At 43.8% G+C, this 22,323-nt stretch overlaps 1 protein-coding gene across 1 annotated transcript in view; it reads left to right on the forward strand.

Moving 5' to 3' along the window:
- Nucleotides 1-677: 677 nt before the first annotated feature.
- Nucleotides 678-22,323, forward strand: part of si:ch211-79h18.2 (uncharacterized) — a 31,037-nt gene continuing 9,391 nt past the window's right edge. The window contains exon 1 of the mRNA XM_053652163.1: nucleotides 678-923. Within this exon, the coding sequence (XP_053508138.1) occupies nucleotides 844-923 (80 nt within the window). The 5' untranslated portion in view covers nucleotides 678-843. The remainder of the gene's footprint in view (nucleotides 924-22,323) is intronic.

The raw sequence follows: 22,323 nt of genomic DNA on the forward strand, positions 1-22,323 counted from the left end.
GAGAAAAATATGAGCGAGAGAATTCAGGAAGTGTGTTACAGCTTGCTCCCATTTCATCATGGGGAGTAGTGTACACTTTCTGGGTGAAGTGTCTAGGGGATGGAGCATGTGATGGCAGCCTCGAGAGGCTGCGCATGTTAATGCCTACATTAGGCAGCTCCACTCGTGACTTGCGCTCTTCTCGGAAGCTGAAGCGAGTTGAGTTTCAGAGTCTCGCGGAGTTGGGCCGGCCATTGCTGAGGCAATTAGCCGTCTCAGGTCCGGGGGATCTCTTATGGATCCGGAAGAGGAGCCGGAGACGAGCGCTGCTATATCTCTTGCTCTGTGGAGCTCACGTCGCGACTCCTCCTTCCACTATGGAAAGCCAAAAGGGGAAAAAAAAGAGAGAAAAAAAACACACAAAAATAATAGTAATAATTCCTCTCTGACTCCGAAGAGCCAGAAGTATGTGCTAAAACTGAGAGCAGCATATAAAGAGCTGCTTGAAGTGATTACTAAGGCTGGATGAGCTTTTTCTCCCCAGTGAAAATAAATCCCTCACACTGCAGAAAACTCCACTTTCTTCCAGAAGTGTTATGAAATATCAGGCTTCTAGGGGAAACCATGCATAAGCCATTTATTATAACCTCACAATGTTGGATTATTCGGCCATTGTGGGGAATGAACGGCATGGCTATTTAGCTATTGAGAGGTCACCATGTGATTACAGACAACACAGCGGTGGTCTCATATATTGACCACCAGGGAGGATTATGTCCGCGCCCCCTGTTCAGGCAGGTGCAACTAATTCTTCTTTGGGCAGAGGGAAAGTTTGTCAGTGAGTGCAATGTACATTCGGGGAATATGGGGGCAGACATCCTGTTGAGGCAGGGGCTGAGGCCCAGGAATTGGTGGCTCCATCCACAAGTGGTGGAGTCCATATGGTGAGGTTTGGCCAAGCGGGACTGTATGTATTTGCCTCTGAGGAGACAACACATGGCCTGCTATGGTTCACCCTCACTCCTCCCACACAATTAGGGCTGGACGCAATGGTGCACATGTGGCCGAGGTCACATCTGTACGCTTTTCCCCCGATCGTTCTACTCCTACAAGTTCTAGCAAGAGTTCGCCAAGACAGTCTATGGCTGCTGCTAGTAGCACCTTATTGTCCAGCTTGAATATGGTTCTCAGGGATAATATCCCTGCTAGATGGCACTCCTTGGGAGATTCCCATCCACAGGGATCCACTGTAGACCCAGTGAACTGCGTAATAGCGACAGTCCTGGAGTTCTTACAAGAACATTTCTCAGCGGGGTGGGCTCCTTCTACAATCAGGGTTTACATGGCTGCCATTTTGGCCAGTCACACCCCTGTTGATGGAGCCTCTGTGACGTAACATCCTCTAACTTTGAGGTTCATGCATGGTGTCAGGCGGCTGAGGCCCATGTGCAGGCCGTGCATACCCTCCTGGGACCTTTCTGTGGTTCTGGAAGGTCTGTCAGGGGCCCCATTTGAGCCCCAAAGGTAGCTGTTCTACTGGCCCTGACATCTCTCAAGCGAGTAGGAGATTTACAAGCTCTCTCTGTTGCCACTTCCTGCCTTACCTTTACCCCTGGATTAGCCAAGGCTTTCCTGTATTCTAGGCCAAATTATATTATTAAAGTGCCTACATCTGCTGCCCACCCTGTGGTGTTGCAGGCTTTCTGCCCTCCTCTGTTCCTCACACAGGAACAAGAGAGAATGCACCTGCTGTGCCCATTAAGGGCTCTCTGTACTTACGTCCACCACTCCGGCCAGTGGCGTAAGTCAGATGCTGGTCTGCTTGGCGGCAACAGTAGAGGTGATGCTGTGTCAAAACAGCACATCTCTAATTGGATCGTGGAAGCAATCTCTATCGCTTATGAGGCACACGGTCTCACTACGCCTCTGGGCATAAGGGCTCATTCCACTAGGGGGGTTGCCTCCTCGAAGGTTTTGTCCAAAGGGGTATCTTTACAGGATGTGTGTGCTGCTGCAGGGTGGTCTATGCCACACATATTCATTCATTATTACAGTCTGGATATTCATTCCATCCCAGGCTTGAGCGTCTTGCAATGACCCTCGGGCTTGGGTCTTTTTGAACAGGCTGTACCCTCGGTATGACGGAGTGGGTATTCTCGTTCCCATACTATTATGCTCAATGCATCATCGAGTTCCCTTTGAAAGGAAACGTCTGGGTTACGCATGTAACCCTGTTTCCTGAGAAGGGAACGAGACATTGCATAGCTTTGTCATACCAGGGCAGGCCTGTGAATTGCGTCTTCCCTTCAGATAATAGTGGCTGATGGCGGGGTTCACAGGTGCCATATTTATATCATGTGACGCGTTTAATTGCTACGTCACCTGATCATGGCAAGCCTATAAATAGACATGATTTTACACAAGCTTCAGATGTCGGTCATGCGCGAGAGGCACTCCCCATACTGTTATGCTAAACGCAACGTCTCGTTCCCTTCTCAGGGAACAGGGTTACATGTGTAACCCAGACATTTTTGGTTTGTGCCAAACATGTCTGCTGTTATTGTGGCTATATGCCCATTGGCAAACTGTAGTTTTGCAAAAGCTTTTTCTTGGCACACCTTCCATGCAGGTCAAATTTGTGCAATCTCTTCTAATTGTACAAGCATGCACTTTGACACCAACAATTGCAAGACTTACTAGCAGACCTTTCTTTTTGCATCAGATGGTCTACGCTTGGGCTGGATTTTCTGGGACGGCCAGTCCTGGACAAATTGGCATTCATTTGAAATCTGCACCATTTGTAGATGATTTTTCTTATGTATTCCTTTTGAATGATGTATTTCAAATAATTTAGAGATCTCTTTAAATCCTGTACAGCCTATAGCGTACCTACAGTATGCTATACATGGTACATTTTAGAGTTTTCTTTAGCATGATTACCTCCCATACCGGTCGATGCTGGTTCGAGCAGGCAGACCGGCTACAAAAGCCCATTTCAAAAACAAGATAATAAATTCATCATGAGAGTTATTAATATTCGTTCAATGTTTTGAAGACATTCCAATAAAAACAGATGACGATATTTATGATAATTAATTACAGCCACGTAAGAGAGCTAAGAGAGAGAGAGCAATTGTATAACAAATGTATTTAATTCTAAGAAACTGGCCATGTGACATGCTGTGTGATAGGCTTCCTGATCCTGCATGAAAAAAACACGCATTTGTAAGGCCACACACACACACACATATATATATATATATATATAAATATATATATATATATATATATATATATATATATATATATATATATATATATACACACATACATACATACATACATACATATACATACACACATACATACATACACACACACACACATATATACATACATACATATATATATATATATATATATATATATATATATAAAATGTAATAAACGTAAATAACAAAGAGCCTTAAAATCAACATTGCATTTAAAATAAACATGGTTACAGGTCACAGTCAACCCTGTAATGACCTCTTACCTTGAGTTTAAATGAAAAATGAAGATGCTGGCAATAACAGGGTGAATATTTCAGTGGATGTTTACAATGTCATTGGACATTATCAGCAAACTTCCACAGCGATTCAAGCCTCACTTGCTCACTGACTCACACACTAAAGTCAAAGTGCATAAGTAAAACCATGTTTCCATGGTGACAAAATTGCTCTCTCCCCTCACTCTCTCCATTCGTCCTAATATAAGACATTATCACTGATAGGTTGAAAGGCCCAGAGTGTCCTTGTGAATAATAACACTTTAGTTTATTAGCTAGCTGCTGAGGGATGGCAGGTTGCTTTGTTTGTGCTCAGCGTGAAGGTTTTAGCTTTGGTTTAAAATCTTACATCAGATGTCTTTTGATTTTTACCATGATGGCCACTTTTTCTTCATTCATTTAATCTGGAGCATAAAAAGAAAATGGGAAAAGAGAATGAAAGCACTCACAACTGCCATCTCTTAGTTCTCATGTGGGCACAGATGTTCTAAAGCTTATTTTCCCCCTTTGAATCCACTTCTTTTTTTTTTTTTTAAAGTAACCTCTTGACATGCTTTGATTGGTTCATTCACCTAAGGTGTTGTCTAGGTAATGACAATATTCTTATATTTTAAATTATATTATATTATATTATATTATATTATATTAAAATTTGATTTTTCATTTTTAGAAGAAGCAAAAATATGGTTCTCTTCGAGACATTTGGAGATTTGAGGCATCAAAGTCTTGACCATCCTGCTAGTAAAACTCTAGATGAAAAGATAAATGAGCTTTAGACATTAGACAAGAAACTGAAATCTACAATCCCCTCCACAACTACTTGAATGGCAAGGCCAATTCAGTTCATTTTTGCTGCAGACTGAAGACATTTGGGATTGAGATCAGAAGATAAATATGAGAAGAGTTTAAAATTTCGGCTTTATTTCCACATATTTGTAAGTAGCCGATCCAATTTGCAGGTGAGCAAAAATATTGGAACATGTGACTGGTGGGTGTTTCTTATTACCAAGGTGTGTCCTGTTAGATTGATTGTTTAAACAATAAATAGCTCTGAACATCTACTTTTGGTTTAAGCTTTCAGTTTCACCTGTGAAGACTGCATTTGTTGTTAAAAAAGGATAATCCGACGTGATGATCAGAGAGCTGTCTATGGGAGAAAAGCAAGTCATTTTGAAGCTGAGAAAAGAGGGAAAATTAATCAAAGGCACTGCACAAACATTGGGCATAGCCAATATAACAATTTGGAATGTTCAGGAAAAAAACCCCAAAACAACAGTCAGCGACATCACCTTTCATGGCTGCTTCTGGAACAGGGGCACTAATCTTTATTGATAGTGTAATGCATGATGGTAGCAGTAGAATGAACTCAGAAGAATATTTTCTTCACCAATTTACAGAGAAATACATCCAAATTAATCTAGAGGAACATACTACCAACTCAACAAAGGACTTTATCAGGGGCAAAAAGTGGAGGGTTTTATACTGGCCAAGTCAAATCAACAGTCCTTAACCAAACTGAGCATACAATTCACCTCCTGAAGAGGAGACTGAAGTGAGAAACACCCTGAAGCAAACAAAAATTGAGAGAGGCTGCAGTAAAAATCTGGAAAAGCATCACAAGAAGTGAAGCCAACAATTTGGTGATGTTAGTGAGCTTCAGATTTGATGCAGTTATTACAAGCAAGGTATATGCAATCAAATATTAAGTGTTCCATCCATCCATCCATCCATCCATCCATCTTCTACCGCTTACTCCTTTTCAGGGTCACGGGGAACTTGGAGCTCCCAGGGAGCATCGGGCACAAGGCGGGGTACACCCTGGACAGGGTGCCAGTCCATCGCAGGGCACAATCGCATACACACTCACACACCCATTCATACACTACGGACACTTTAAACACGCCAATCAGCCTACCATGCATGTCTTTGGACTGGGGGAGGAAACCTGAGTACCCGGAGGAAACCCCTACAGCACGGGGAGAACATGCAAACTCTGCACACACATGGCCCGGCGAGACTTGAACCCCGGACCCTGGAGGTGTGAGGCAAACGTGCTAACCACACCTAAAAATTGGGTTGTCTGTTACAAATGGTTCTATGTTTCATGATGTTTAACCCCATGAAGATTCAGTGAAATTAGCCAAAAACGCATATCCAGGGCATACCCAAAATAAAATTAAAGCTGTTCTTCTATATCTGTTCTTTAGAATAACTTTGAGTGCTGCTGTTATAGAGTAATAGAAGTTCCCTTTCAAAGGGAACTCCACATTGCGTTTAGCATAACACTATGGGGAGTTCCCCTCGTGCATGACCGGCATCTGAAGCTTGTGTAAAATCATGCCATGATCAGGTGACGTGGCAATTTTACACGTCGCATGATGTATATATATATGGCACCTGTGAACCACGCCGTCAGCCATATTATCTTCAGCAAGACTGCATGTCGGTTGTTTGTGTAAAGAAACAAAAAGTCGCTTCATTTCCTCTCTATCTTTTCTCAAAATCTCTGGACTTTTCTATCGCTTTAAAAAAAGAGAAGAAAAAAAGGAATGCGCAAGAGAGAAAAATATGAGCGAGAGAATTCAGGAAGTGTGTTACGACTTGCTCTCATTTCATCACGGGGAGTAGTGCACACTTTCTGTGTGAAGTGTCTAGGGTGGCGCATGCGATGGCAGCATCGAGAGGCTGCGCATTGTAACACCTACATTAGGCAGCTCTGCTCGCGACTCGCTCTCTTCTCGGAAGCCAAAGTGAGTTGGGTTTCAGAGCCTCGCGGATCAGGTCGGGGGGATCTCTTATGGATCCGGAAGAGGAAAACACACACACAAAAATAATAGTAATAATTCCTCTCTGACTCAGAGGAGTCAGAATGGTGTACTTAAAACTGAGAGCAGTATATAAAGAGCTGCTTGACGTAATTACTAAGACTGGATGAGCTTTTTTCTCCCCAGTGAAAGTAAATCCCTCACACTGCAGAAAACCTGTTGCTGGAGAAGGGAACGAGACATTGTAATAACGAATGAATGTGTGTGGCGTAAACCATCCTGCAGCAGCACACTCATCCTGCAAGGATACCCCTTTGGACAAAGCCATCGAGGAGGCGACCACTCTAGTGGAATGAGCTCTTATGCCCAGAGGCATAGCAAGACCGCGTGCCTTGTAAGGCATAGAGATTGCTTCCACTATCCAATTAGAGATGCGCTGCTTTGACACAGCATCACCTTTACTGTCGCTGAGAAAGCAGACCAGCAGTTGCTCTGACTTACGCCACTGGCCGGAGCAGTGGACGTAAGTACATAGAGCCCTTACTGGACACAGCAGGTGCATCCTCTCTTGTTCTGGTGTGAGGAATGGAGGAGGGCAGAAAGCCTGCAACACCACAGGGTGGGCAGCCGATGCAGGCACTTTAGGAATATAATCCAGCCTAGGATACAGGAAAGCCTTGGCTAATCCAGGGACAAAGTCAAGGCAGGAAGGGGCAACAGAGAGAGCTTGTAGATCTCCCACTCGCTTGAGAGATGTCAGGGCCAGTAGAACAGCTACCTTTAGAGTCAGAAGCTTCAAAGAGGCTGATTCTAAGGGCTCAAATGGGGCACCTGACAGACCTTCCAGAACCACAGAAAGATCCCAGGAAGGTATGCGCCTCCTGCACATGGGCCTCAGCCGTCTGACGCCACGCATGGACCTCGAAGTTAGAGGATGTTGCCCCACAGAGGCTCCATCAACAGGGGCATGGCTGGCCGAAACAGCAGCCATGTAAACCCTGATTGTAGAAGGAGCCAACCCTGCTGAGAAACATTCCTGTAAGAACTCCAGGACTGTAGCTATTGTGCAGCTGATGTTCCTCACACCACAAGACAAAAAGCCACCACTTGAGCGCATACAATTTCCTTGTGGATGGTGCTCTAGCGTTTAACAAGGTCTCTACAACCTCAGTTGTGAGACCAGAATCTATGAGCTGGTGCCCCTCAGGGGCCAGACCCACAGTTTCCATAGTTCTGGCCGAGGGTGATAAATCAGCCCTCCGGCTTGAGACAGTGGATCCCTGTGGATGGAAATCTCCCAAGGAGTACCGTCGAGCAGGGAAATTATCTCCGAGAACCATGTTCAAGACGGCCAATAAGGTACTACTAGCAGCAGACATAGACGGTCTTGGCGAACTCTCGCTAGAACTTGTGGGAGCAGAGAGATCGGGGGAAAAGCATATGAACGTGACCTTGGCCACTTGTGCAACATGGCGTCCAGCCCCAATGGTGCGGGAGGAGTGAGGGCGAACCACAGCGGGCAGTGTGTTGTCTCCTTGGAGGCAAACACATCCACTTTTGCTTGTCCGAACCTCCGCCATATGGATTCCACCACTTGTGGATGGAGCCTCCAACCCCCGGGCCTCAGCCCCTGCCTCGACAGGATGTCTGCCCCTACATTCTGGCTGCCCGGAATGTACATTGCACTCACTGACAAGAACTTTGTCTCTGCCCAGAGAAGGATTAGGTGCGCCTGCCTCAAGAGGGGGCATGAACGTAACCCTCCTTGGTGGTTGATATATGAGACCACCGCTGTGTTGTCTGACACAACTAGCACATGGTGACCTCTCAACTGTGGAAGAAAGAATTTCAGTGCTAGGAATACGGCCTGCATCTCTAGGCGATTTATATGCCACTCCAGATGAGGGCCGCTCCAAAGACCGTGGGCTGGACAGCCATTTAAGACTGCACCCCAGCCCATGAGGGACGCGTCTGTAATTACCGTCTTGCGGTAAGGACAGGCCCCTAGAATGTGACCCGAGGCTAGAAACTGCGGACACCTCCAAATACTCCGAGCACGTAGGCATCGCCGCATGACACTGATTACTTTCAGAGGTTTCATCCTCAGATGAAACCCCCGACTTTTCAGCCACCACTGAAACGGTCTCATGTGCAATAGGTCCAAAGGTATGACATTGGCTGCTGCTGCCATAAGGTCCAACAGTCTCTTGTAGAGACTTGAGGGGATGCCCAGACCTAGCTTTATCTTGCTCAAAATTGATAGGGTCAATCCTATGCGTGTTGTGGATAGAAACGCCCTCATCATAGTAGAATCCCATATAACCCCTAGAAAAGTTGTCCTCTGCACTGGAGAAAGCATACTTTTCTTGAGGTTCAACCTGAGCCCCAAACTCCTCATGTGGGCGAGAACAACATCTTGATGTTGAACTGCCTGTTCCCTGGATCGTGCTAGAATTAACCAGTCCTCCAGGTAGTTTAGTACGCGGATGCCCTGGAGTCGCAAGGGAGCCAGAGCAGCATCTATGCACTTTGTGAAGGTGCTAGGGGATAAAGCTAGCCCGAAGGGAAGAACTCGAGATTGGTATGTGTTGCCTCCAAGCGCTAACCTCAGGAACTTCCTGTGACTGGGCGATATTCTTATGTGGAAATATGCATCTTTCAGATCTATCGTCACAAACCAGTCCTCGAACTGAATCTGTGGCATGATAAGTTTGAGGATCAGCATCTTGAACCCGTATGTCCGAAGAGAACGGTTCAAATGACGCAGATCTAAAACTGGTCGCATATTCCCATCTTTTTTGCGGACCAGGAAATAACAGCTGTAAAAACCTCCCTCCCTCAGGGAACGGGGTACATGTTCTATGGCCCCTTTGTCCAAAAGGGAACTTACTTCCTGCGCTAACATTGGGCTCTGCTCTGTGCTGACAACTGTGGTGAGCACACCTCTGAACCGGGGGGGTCAAGCTCTGAACTGGACCCGGTAACCCTTTTAGTTTCCACGCTGCCAAATGGTCTTTCACTGATGTTAGCTTTTCCACATTTCATTGGAGGGAAAGCATATTTCTGTTGCCCTGTGACAGCTTGCTGACCAGAGAAGGCTGGAAACGTGGGATGGCCTTGACCAGGGCAGACACTACAGTAGCACTGGGGGCTATCTGCCTTAACAACCTCATGTCCCCTGATACGTCCCTCCGTGGCCCATCAGGACCGTTCCTTCCTTGCCTGCTTTGCTTTTATGATAATTCTTATTTCAGGCCATTAACAGGCTGTGGCTGTGGACGACCGGTCCCCCTGGCTCTCTTCGGGGGGAGGTTGGTCGACACACTCGCCTTCTGCACCTCCCTCACACTAGCGTTGGCGAACTCGACACGACGGGGAAGGAAGTGGCTGAACGCCACCGTTTGCTGTTTTGCCTCACGAAACCTGTCAGCGATGGCATTAATCATGCCGCCAAACAGGCCGGAAGGTTTAACAGGGGCGTTCAGCCAGGAGACCTTATCTAGGCCTGATCTGAGAATGGTCATATAGGACAAGCAGACAAAGAAGAGCAATCCTGAGGGGCTGTGGAGGGATGTATCAGGGCACATGAGGTTGTTAGGACAGTTAGCCCCCAGTGCTACTGTAGGGCCTCCCCTAGCCAAGGCTGTCCCAAGTTTTCAGTGTTCTCCTGTCAGTGAGCTGTCACAGGGCAACGAAAATCCGATGCTTTCCCTCCAAAAGAATGTGGAATAGTTAACGCCACTAAAAGACCGTCTGGCAGCGTGGACACTACTGTCAAATGTGTCTCCATGGGTACTGTCTACCGTAGAAAAGGGTTACCGGGTCCAGTTTAGAGTTTGACCCCCCCGGTTCAGAGGTGTGCTCACCACAGTAGTCAGCACAGACCAGAGCCTGACGTTAGCGCAGGAAGTTAGATCCCTCTTGGACAAAGGGGCCATAGAACATGTACCCCGTTCCCTGAGGGAGGGAGGTTTTTACAGCCATTATTTCCTGGTCCGAAAAAAGTAGAGGAGTATGTGGCCGAATTTAGATCTGCGTCATCTGAACTGTACTCTTCGGACATACAGGTTCAATATGCTGACGCCCAAACTTATCGTTCCACAGATTCAGTTTGAGGACTGGTTTGTGACGATAGATCTAAAAGGTGCATATTTCCACATAGAAATATCGCTAGCTTTATCCCCTAGTACTTTCACAAAGTGCATGGTTGTCATTCTGGCTCCATTGTGACTCCAGGGCATCCGTGTACTAAACTACCTGGACGACTGGTTAATTCTAGTACGATCCAGGGAACTGGTGGTTCAACATCGAGATGTTGTTCTCACCCACATGAAGAGCTTGGAGCTCAGGTTGAACCTCAGAAAAGTTTGCTTTCTGCAGTGAACTGGACAACATTTCTAGGTGTTATAAAGATTCTGCTACAATGAGGGCGGTTCTATCCCCAACATGTGTAGGGTCATTGAGCAAGATTGAACAAGATAAAGCTGGATCTTGGCATCCCCTCCAGTCTCTATGGGAGACTATTGGAGCTTATGGGCAGCCAACGTCATACGATTGGGCCTATTGCACAGGAGACCGTTCACTGGTGGCTGAGAAGTGGTGGTTTCTTCCAAGGACGAAACCTTTGAGAGTAATCAGTGTCACGCGGCGATGCTCTGAGAATTTGAGTGTCCCTGGTTTCAAGCCTTGGATCACACTCTAGGGGTGTCTCCTTAGCACAAGACGGTATTGACAGACACCTCCCTCACTGTCTCTGGCACGGCCCTCATCTGGAGCGGCATATAAATTGCTTTGAAATGTAGGCCATATTTCTAGCACTGAAATGACTTCTTCCTCAACTGGGATGTCACCATGTGTTTACAGACAACACAGCGATGGTCTCATATATTGACCACCAGGGTGGATTATATCCGCACCCGCTGTTCAGGCAGGCACAACTAATTCTTCTCTGGGCAGAGGGAAAGTTTTGTCAGTGAGTGCAATGTACATTCTGGGCAACTGTAATATGTGGGCAAACATCCTGTTGAGGCAGGGGCTGACGTCTAGGGATTGGTGGCTCCATCCACAAGTGCTGGAGTCCATATGGTGGAGGTTTGGCCAAGCAGGACTGCATGTGTTCGCCTCTGAGGAGACAACACACTGCCGGCTGTGGTTTGCCCTCACTCCTCCCGCACAAGAAGGGCTGGATGCCATGGTGCACATGTGGTCAAGGTCACATCTGTACGCTTTTCCCCCGATCGCTCTGCTCCCACAAGTTCTAGCAAGAGTTCGCCAAGACAGTCTATGTCTGCTGCTAGTAGCACCTTATTGTCCAGCTTGAATATGGTTCTCAGAGATAATATCCCTGCTAGATGGCACTCCTTGGGAGATTCCCATCCACAGGGATCCACTGTAGTCCCAGTGAACTGAGCAATAGCCACAATCCTGGAGTTCTTACAAGAACGTTTTTCAGCGGGGTGGGCTCCTTCTACAATCAGGGCTTACGTGGATGTCATATCGGCCAGCCACGCCCCTGTTGATGGAGCCTCTGTGGGGCAACATCCTCTAACTTTGAGGTTCATGCATGGTGTCAGGCGACTGAGGCCCATGTGCAGGCTGTGCATGCATTCCTGGGACCTTTCTGTGGTCCTGGAAGGTCTGTCAGGTGCCCCATTTGAGCCCTTAGAGTCAGCCTCTATGAAGCTTCTGATTCTAAAGGTAGCTGTTCTACTGGCCCTGACATCTCTCAAGCGAGTAGGAGATTTACAAGCTCTCTGTTGCCACTTCCTGCCTTACCTTTACCCCTGGATTAGCCAAGGCTTTCCTGTATTCTAGGCCAAATTATATTATTAAAGTGCCTACATCTGCTGCCCACCCTGTGGTGTTGCAGGCTTTCTGCCCTCCTCTGTTCCTCACACCGGAACAAGAGAGAATGCACCTGCTGTGCCCATTAAGGGCTCTCTGTACTTACGTCCACCACTCCGGCCAGTGGCGTAAGTCAGAGCAGATGCTGGTCTGCTTGGCGGCAACAGTAGAGGTGATGCTGTGTCAAAACAGCACATCTCTACTTGGATAGTGAAAGCAATCTCTATCGCTTATGAGGCACACGGTCTCACTACGCCTCTGGGCATAAGGGCTCATTCCACTAGGGGGGTTGCCTCCTCGAAGGTTTTGTCCAAAGGGGTATCCTTACAGGATGTGTGTGCTGCTGCAGGGTGGTCTATGCCACACACATTCATTCGATATTACAGTCTGGATATTCATTCTGCCCCGGGCTCGAGTGTCTTGCAGTGACCCTCAGGCTTGGGTCTTTTTGAACAGGCCGTACCCTCGGTATGATGGAGTGGGTATTCTTGTTCTCATAGTGTTATGCTAAACCCAACATAGAGTTCCCATTGAAATGGAACATCTGGGTCACGCATGTAACCCCATTCCCTGAGAAGGGAACGAGACGTTGCGTAGCTTTGTCATGTAGGCCTGTGAATTGCGTCTTCACTGCAGATAATAGAGGCTGATGGCGTGGTTCGCAGGTGCCATATATGATGCTGTATATGATCAGATGCTGGTCGCGCACGAGAGGCGCTCCCCATAATGTTATGCTAAACGCAACGTCTCATTCTCTTCTCAGGGAACAGGGCTACATGCGTAACCCAGACATTAGAACACACAGAAACAGAAGGGGTTTTTTTTCCCCCATATGATTTTTTTTGCATATAGAGGCTTGCAGATGCCTACAGCTGGGAGCTATTAACTGGAAAACGCAATTAGACCACAGCATGAAGCCTTTCCTAGTCCATGTTTAAAATTGATAACAATACCAAGTAAAATTAATATTTTACACATGTTTTTCTAAGGGTATGTTCATGTTTTTTTGTTGTTGTTTTGTTTGTTTGTTGTTTTTTTTTAACCAAAACCTTTTGGAGACTCCAAAGGGCCCTTGGTAACCATGTACACATAACTAGGATAAAAAGGCTGCTACTCTTGATTTTTCTTATAATTATCATATCACATATCTAGCAATCTACAAAATGTGTAGTTATATGTATAGTAATATGTATGTTCATATGTACCATTGTACACTTTCACACACTCCTGTGCCATTGTTACCAGAGCTTTACGCAGGGACTTTTAAGTTGAAGTGTTGAAACCCACCCATGAAGCAAGATATCTTTTCAGCAGTTCACTGGGTACACGATGGTCCAGTCCGCTCCCCAGCCGCATTTATACAGCTTGCGCTTTTCATGTAGGAATCGGGGAAGGAGTTTCTCTTCAGCACAGACTCTCACTGGATTTTAAAGCCTATAGACAGGACATGGAAACTTCTATTGGTTCAAATGAGGCTTCATTCGATAGGTTACACATTTTTGAGCTCTAGCAATTAGGTGTGTTCAGTCGCACGCTGAGGAGATATGGAGAACAATGTGGTCTTCTGAGATAATTTGGAATGGCACAGCAGCAGTTCGAATGGATTTATTGATGTAAAATGTGTTTTGGACTAAATATTTTTACATAATTGGATTATTTGGACCTTTGCCAGTGTAACAAGACTGTTTTTGTCAGGATGTTATTGATCAGTGGTCTGCTATCTGGCTTCATAAGTGAGTTGCCTCTATTTGGGTTTATTTTTTTGTATGCTGGTGGTCTGATAAAGATGTTGATTGAAACTGCTGTTGTGATTGTATCTTTATATAAGTCAAATCACAAGAGTCTTAGTTTCTAATGTTATATTGCATGAGTACATACGTACTATGTGATGATGAGTTATCCGTTCAGTCGAAGCCGACTTTCGGTCACTTTATTGATCATCATTCTTCACGCTTTCCTATCTTGAGCCGCTTTATTCAGTTCTTTTATGTGCATATTCCTGTTGGCTTTGATTGTGTCCAGCCAGCGGGTTTTTTGACGCCCCCTTCTTCTCAACCCACTGACTATGCCGAACGTTATCGTTGTTTCAAGGAAATTAGATCGGTTAACATGACCAAAGTATAAGAGCCACTGCTTGGTGATTTTTCCCTCTAGCGATATTTTCGGTTTGACACGCTCTAGAATCGACTTGTTTGTGACCATCTCTGTCCATGGTATGCGCAGCATACGCCTCCAGCATCATAGTTCAAAAGCGTAAATTCTCCTTCTATCTGCCTTCTTGGGTGTCCAGCTTTCACATGCGTATGTGCAGATTGGAAAAACGATTGCATTAATCATTCGGATCTTTGTTGCAATGCTAATATCTTTACTTTTCCATATTTTTGTCATTCCTTGCATTGCGCTGCTGCCAAGTGCGATTCTTCGTCTGATTTCTGGCCCCGATCTGCCACTGCTGTCTATCTTGAATCTGAGGTAGATGAAATTTTGAACTGACTCGATTTCTTCATTGTCGATGTTTATGTGAACTGTACCGTTTCTTGCTGTTGTCATTACCTTTGTTTTCTTGATGTTGAGATATAGTCCCATGCGCTCGCTTTCTTCTTTGACTCTATGGATAAGATATTCCAGGTCCTTTTCATTTTCTGCAAGTAAAGTTGTGTCATCGGTATATCGAAGGTTATTTATATTTCTTCCGCCTATTTTGACTCCAATTGGTGATTCTTCTAGATTGCATCGTCTCATGATAGTTTCGGCATACAGATTGAACAGGGCCGGTGATAGAATGCAGCCTTGTCGAACGTCTTTTCTGATCACAAACTAATCTGTGTTGCCGAATGCTGTCCTGTCTGTGGCTTCTTGATTCTCATAAAGTGATCATATCAGTTCTTCCAGATGCTCTGGAATACCCATTTGCTTCAGGGATGTCATGTTCAATGCAGTTGAATGCTTTGCTGTAGTCTATGAAGCACATATAAACGTCCTTTTGATATTCATGCATCTTTTCCATGATCCATCACAGGTTCGCGATTTGGTCTCTGGTTCCACATCCTTTGTGAAAACCGGCTTGGATGTCAGGGAGCTCCCTCTCGACTACTGAGGCTATGCGTTTTTGAATAATCTTCAGCAGGATTTTGCTTGCATGCGATATAAGTGCGATGGTCCTATAGTTGCAGCACTCTTGTGAATCACGTGGAACAAAGACTGATCTTCTTCAATCTTGGGGCCATGATTTGATCTTACAGATTTGTCGGCAGAGCTTTGCAATCGTTGAAATCGGTATTGGCTTGAGTAATTCGGCTGGTATGCAGTCAATGCCCGGAGCTTTCCTATTTGGTAGTTGCTTCAGAGCCCAAGCTACTTCATCCAGAATGTCTGGCTCATGTATAATCAGATCTTCCTGCCTGGCTGGTTGACTTGGCCTATTGCCTGAGTATAGCTCTGATGTGTACTCTTGCCATCTTTGTTTAATTTGATCTTCGCTCTGTAGTACTTTGCCATTTCGATCCTTGACGGTCGCTGTTTTGCAGGGTGCAGATGGTACCCGTGCCTGTTTTACATGGCCAAAGAGCTCACGAACGTGACCTTGCTTGTTGGCGTCTTCCAATTTTGCACATTGTTTATTTCAGTAACGCTCCTTATCTCTTCTTGCTTCTCTCTGGAATTCCGCGTTTAGCAACCTGAACTCAATGGTCTTGCCAGTTGCTTTGGCTGCATGTCTCTTCTTGGCGATTTCAATTGTCACATCAGAGAGCCAGTTCGGTCTTCTTGCTGTTTTTTTTGTATGGGATGAATTGTTTTGCCGTATTCATTATGATCGATTTCATTTCTTCCCATAATTCATCCAGATCTTTTCCAGCGGTGATGAGCGGCTCGAATCGATTTTTTTTTACCTCAACTGTGTATTGTACTGGGATGTTACTAGTGTCAAAATGATGGGCTTTAGGTGACTTTTTGACGGTGGTGAATTGGAGCTTGACCTTCATAACAAGTAGCTGATGGTCAGAACCGCAATCAGCACCTGGAAGTGTTTTAACTGCTTGTACCAAGTTTTTCCAATTTTGTTGGCAGAGGAAATAGTCAATCTGGTTACGATGCTGTCCGTTTGGAGCTGTCCACGTGTATAAGCGCTGTTTTGGCTGCTTAAACCACGTATTTGCGATCGATAACCTATTTTCATAACAGCATTGAACCAAGCGTTCACCAGCTGCATTCCGCTCTCCTAATCCAAATTTGCCTACGACCGGTGGTTCTTCTCCGGTGCCTACTTTTGCGTTGAAATCCCCTGCAATAAAGATGATGTCCTTGGCAGGGACTTGCTCGATTGCTTGTTGGAGATCACCATAACATTTTTCTATGTCCTCTTCTCTTGCGTCGGTGGTGGGTGCATAAACCTGTAGGATCGTGAGAGAACGAGACTTTCCATTAATGCAGATGGATATGATTCTGTCGCTGATGGCATTGACACACTGAACGGCATTAGCAATTTTCTTGTTTGTGAGGAGGGCTACTCCATTGCGTCTGGGGTTGTCATTCCCGGAGTAGTAAACCATGTAATTGTCGCTGTTGAAATATAGGCTACCTGTCCAGTGAAGCTCACTAATACCAAAGATATCAATTTTGAGCCATTCCATTTTGGTTTTGATGATGTCTAGTTTGCCTGTATTCATGCCATGGACATTCCAAGTTCCGATGTTGTGAATCTTTGTAAAACGTAGACGATTTCTTTCGCATGGGGCAGCGTCAGCTGACCAGCGTCCTGACGGATTTGACCGGCCCACGTCATAAATCCCCGAGCTATTTGAACTTTGTCCTTGTTCTTCCCTGGTAGCCTGTCGGGTGCCTTCCAGCCCAGGGGGCCCACCTTCCAGCACCATGTCTGAAAACGTTGATTGTGATGATCCATAAGTATTTCGGCAGTGAAAGTGAAGTAGTTTGCCATTGCTTTCTCCACCCCTCCCCATTTATCCGGGCTTGGGACCGGCATGCAGCTGTTACCAACTGCACGTCTGGGCACGTACTATGTACAGTTGTGTAATTGGCAAAATTCTCCTCAAGTTCTCCTCAATGGACTTGAGACTTATGTTCACATATCCAAAGTCACTATTGTGCTGAGAATCATCCACAACCCAGATAAAATCTGGTCAGCTGTGGTGATTTTCAGAAATGGACAAAGTAGAAGTCAGCAGATAGCTTACAGTCAGTAACTGTTTACCATTAAAGTGCACCTATAGGATAGAGTCAGGTAGTTACAGGTCATTCTCCATATCAGACATCAGATGACAGGAAAACATGTTTAATGTGGTCACAGCAGGCATCACACTCAAAAAGCAGGCATGATAGAATCAAACCCAGACAATATATAACTTATAATATGTAATTATAATTAGAAGATGCCTTGTTTCCCACATAAAACAGAGCTAACACAAAATATTGTTAGAATGTTTGGTACGTATTCAGCAGGTCCTAAAGTAGTTAAATTGTACTGTTCCAAAAATAATGACTGACTGAATAACAGTGCAAGATTCTCAAAAAAGCCTTTTTTTTTTTTTAACTCTGCATTATTCTAGCCTTGCTAGCAAAGCACAGAGTATAAAATTGTTTCTGCTCTCTGGCACTTCTGCTAGCCTGTCATCAGCTACAGAGCATTGAAAAACCAGTGGATATTAAAGGAAAAATCGGGCTTCTGATGTAGTTATGCTAGGGAAGGATCTCAAGGAGGCATTCAACTTCAGACTAACAAAAGGCCTTACATTAAGTTGTTGTTTAATTGTGCTCAATAAGAAAAGAAAAGAATATACATATATACATTTCTGACCTCAAGACACAACTAACTTATGCAATGATCCTTAGAGATTTTCTGGCCACTCGAACCATCCTCTTCACAGTGTGTTGAGACAATATAGACACACGTCCTCTTCTAAGTTGATTCATAACATTTCTGGAACTGTGTAATTATTGCCCTGATGGTGGAAATGGGCATTGTCAATGCTTTTGCTATATTCTTATAGCCACTAGCTCAGCAACCTTTTGAGGCATATCACAGCTTGGTCTTACCCATTGTTATGAATAACTAAGGGAATTTGGCCTATATGTTACCTCATATTTGAACCCCTGTGAAACAGGAAGTCATGGTTGTGCAATTTCCTGTTCCTACTCACCCAGGTGTATTAAAACAATGCAAACTGTCAATGGGAATATACTTAAAATATATTCTTCTCAAATGAATTTGTAGGGGTGCCAATAATTGTGGCACACATATTTAACAAATATATATATATTTTTTTTTATAAACCTGTGTTTTTTTTAAAACTGTGAGTTTTGCAATTGTTTGATATCCATGAGAGCAGAGTATTTTTGTGAATATTTTGAACAAAATATTAAAACGTAAAACAATAAAGACATTTTTTCATAGCCTTCTTTGCTCATATTTGACAAAGGTACCAATATTAGTGGAGGGCACTGTATATACTGTTCAATGAAATTATGAAATTACTGTCACTATAACATTAACATTAAAAGTCTTAGCTTTTAAAGGGAAACGCGATGATGAAGACTTGTATGGCTTATTAGATTAATTCTGATATACGCTATATAAAGACACTCTAGGTGTCAGGGTTTTTTTTTAATAATAAAAATCCTTGCACTTGTAGGCCTCCTTGCTGTTTATGTCACAATGCATTCTGGGTGGTGACACCAAATGGTTGCAATGGTCTTGATTCTCCAGCCTTTTTAATTTGAACCCGTGCTTGCCATATGCGAGGAGGCTAATATAGAAGACATTACTCAAAATGTACATCCAAATGAAGATGGTCAGAGAGGTGAGGAGGCGAGAATGGGGCAAAATCGATGGTATCTGTGTAGTAATGGCACGTCTATGCACGTATATTTGTTGGTAAGCATATGGATTAATCTATCGTTTTATGATGCCATGTATTCTAATATAAATACCTTTAGAGATAATCAGCCATCTCACCGATTCGAGATACAATCACAACAGCACCTACAATTAATGTCTTTGTCAGACCACCGATATACAAAGAAACACTTACCTTACAGAGGCAGCTTACCTCATATGAAGCCTCATAGTAATCCACTGATCCATAACATCCTGACAAAAAGAGTCTTGTTACATTGGCAAAGGTCCAAACAATCCAATTATGTAGAAATATTTATTCCACCTTTCAAAACAGAACAAAACCATGCATGTAATCCAAATGGTTCAAGAACCGTTTTAATTTTACTTTGGGTATGCCTTGGATAGGCGTTTTAGGCTAATTTTACAGGAGCTTTACATTATGAGAATATACAGAAAAAACGCACTAACAAGATGCTTATTTACAGATATCCCCTTTATCACAGCACACAAGAACTAGAAAATTACAGCCAAAAGCAGCACAGTGTGGCAATCTTTCCTTCTATGGGGGCTAGTAGCCTATTCTTTTGAGTGCTCAAGTGTAAACATTTTACGTCATCGACTCAAAGTGCATTGCGCATGTCACTTAAGGGTGGCATCTGTATGTTAAAATATGTATTAAATATTAAGGATTTTTAAAGTAATGTACATATTTCATGTGTTTCTAACAACGTATTTTAGTATGAGAGGGCAATTATTGCGTGTTAAGGCCTACAAGCCTTCATAGTCTGAGTTCCTTTTAAATAACATATTGTTAATCAAGATGAAGTAATTCATTTAACTGTTCAGTGTATTGTAATGTCATGTTTACTACACCTTTAGAAATAAGTTTGCTCGCTCAAAGAATGTGACATGACTGCTATCTTACGGTCTTGTCTTGCCAGTGCTGACTGACTGAGTGACATACTGCAGTGTACCGTGGTGTACTGCAGGATCAAATTCTCTTTCTCGCGAATTTTAAGGGCATATATACAGTGGGGGAAATAAGTATTGAACGCGTGAACATTTTTTTCATTAACTATATTTCCAATGAGGCTATTCACATGAAATTTTCATTATCCGCAAGTGCAACATCATTCCGTCTTCAACTGGCCATGCACCGAAGCAGATTTCTGACCAGGGAGTCAGAAGAAGAGTCAGAAGAGTAGCCCATGAGCCAAGGACCACTCGGAAAGAGCTCCAGAAACACTTGGAGGCAGCAGGTGCCATCATCACAGAGAAAACAATAGGTAATGCACTCCACTGCTCATGCTCACCATGCAAGACTCCATTACTAAAGAAAAGGCATGTCGAAGCTTGTTTAAAGTTTGCTACAATTCATTTGAACAAGCCAATGAAATACTGGGAGAGTGTAGTCTGGTCAGATAAGAGCAAAATTTAACTTTTTGGTTGTCATACTACACATCATGTTTAGAGAGGAAATGGCACTGCACATCACCCTAAAACACTATACCAACAATGAAGTTTGTAGGTGGAAGCATCAGGGTGTGGGGCTGTTTCATTGCATGGTACTGGCAGACTTTATATAACTGAAGGAACAATGAATGGAGCCCTTTACCAGAAGATTCTTGAGAAGAATCTGCTTCCATCCACCAGGATGATGAAGATGATGCACACTATATATAATATATATATATAATATATATATATATATATATATATATATATATATATATATATATATATATATATATATATACACACACACACACACACACACACACACACACACATATACACATATATATATATATATATATATATATGTGGCCATGCACTTTCTCCTCTGCCAATCACAGTGACACCAGTGGTAGTCTGTGAGCTTATGTATGCAGAACAGTGTAGATAGCGCTTTCCTCCGAGTGTGTTACACTGACCTGTGCTGCAGCATGTGCAGCAATTCAAAAAGATAGGGTAGCATAGGAAGCACATTTTAGCTCTCACCCTCCATGGCTGACAACTGACATATAGTCATGTGAAAACATAAGTATGGGAATTGTTTTTTGATATATTTGGACAAGCAAACATTTGATCCTCTTTGAAAGAGTGCCTATTAATAAAAGCGAGACAATCTAACTAGGAATGTCAGGATACCAAAAATCTAGTAGTCAGTACCGATACCACCAATAGTACACGATACTCGATACCAAAGTCGATACCACAGTGTGGTATAAAAAAAATTTAAATAAAATAAAATTAAAAACTATCCTGGAGGACATCCTCCTCTGGCTGATACTGGCAAAAAGAGAGAGAGAGAGGGGGTGATATTTTAGTTATCAAACACTGTCTGACAATGACTAATAAAACAGTGGAGGCTACAAGTACTAAGGTGCACTCCTAAACGTGCACACACGCACGCATGCATGCACGCGCGCGCACACACACACACACACACACACACACACACACACACACACACACACACACACACCTTATACTCTGAATGTAAGCATTAGTTTAAATTCACTGATATGGTGGCAGGTCAAAAAGATTTATTAAAAGCATTAACATTTCAATAATTATTTGTGACATTAGGCTACATTTTGCTGACAGGACACAGGCTGAATGGCGATGCATAGTGGCCCATTAGGAGGTAGTTTATAACATTGCAATGCGTTAGCATCATTAACAAATAACTGGCAAACATTACATGGAGAATAACTTTACCTGGTTTCATGGCCACAATGCCAGCTGCCTCAAACAAACATAATATAGGGCCCGTTTTTCAGGTGTTTCCTCCCTTTGTTTGAAATGAACAATAGCATCGATTGCACACTGGCTTCAGAGCATCAATTATATGTTTGTTGTTATCCGCCTCAAATGCGAAGTATTTCCATATTTAACTCCTACCACCTTTCCTCTCAATGAATCAGGGCAGAGCTAAACTTTTCACTATCTTCTGTAGTTTTTCCTGTGTGCTTGTAGGCGTTCTTCTCCTTCTTTACCACTTGTGGACCGACTAAAACACTTACGCATATTTGTTGCTCCCATCAGTTCCGGAAGAATTGCAACCTTGGTAACTTCATTACCAATGGTACCTACACTACTTCAGAAAAATAAGTACCGTCACATTTTAAGAATGTTGTCTGCTAGTAAGTATCGCAACGGTTGGTGCCAAAATGCATGCTTCTTCAATCAGAAAGAGACTGCACAAATTTGACCTGAATGGGAGGCATGCCAGGAAAAAGCCTTGGCTCTCTAAAAAGAACATTAGAGCAAGACTACAGTTTACCAGTGAGCATATAGGCAAAGACCAGGCCTTTTGGAATCGAAAG

The sequence above is a fragment of the Ictalurus furcatus genome, chromosome 20 (genome assembly GCF_023375685.1).
Source record: "Ictalurus furcatus strain D&B chromosome 20, Billie_1.0, whole genome shotgun sequence".
In the NCBI taxonomy this organism is placed as follows: domain Eukaryota; kingdom Metazoa; phylum Chordata; class Actinopteri; order Siluriformes; family Ictaluridae; genus Ictalurus; species Ictalurus furcatus.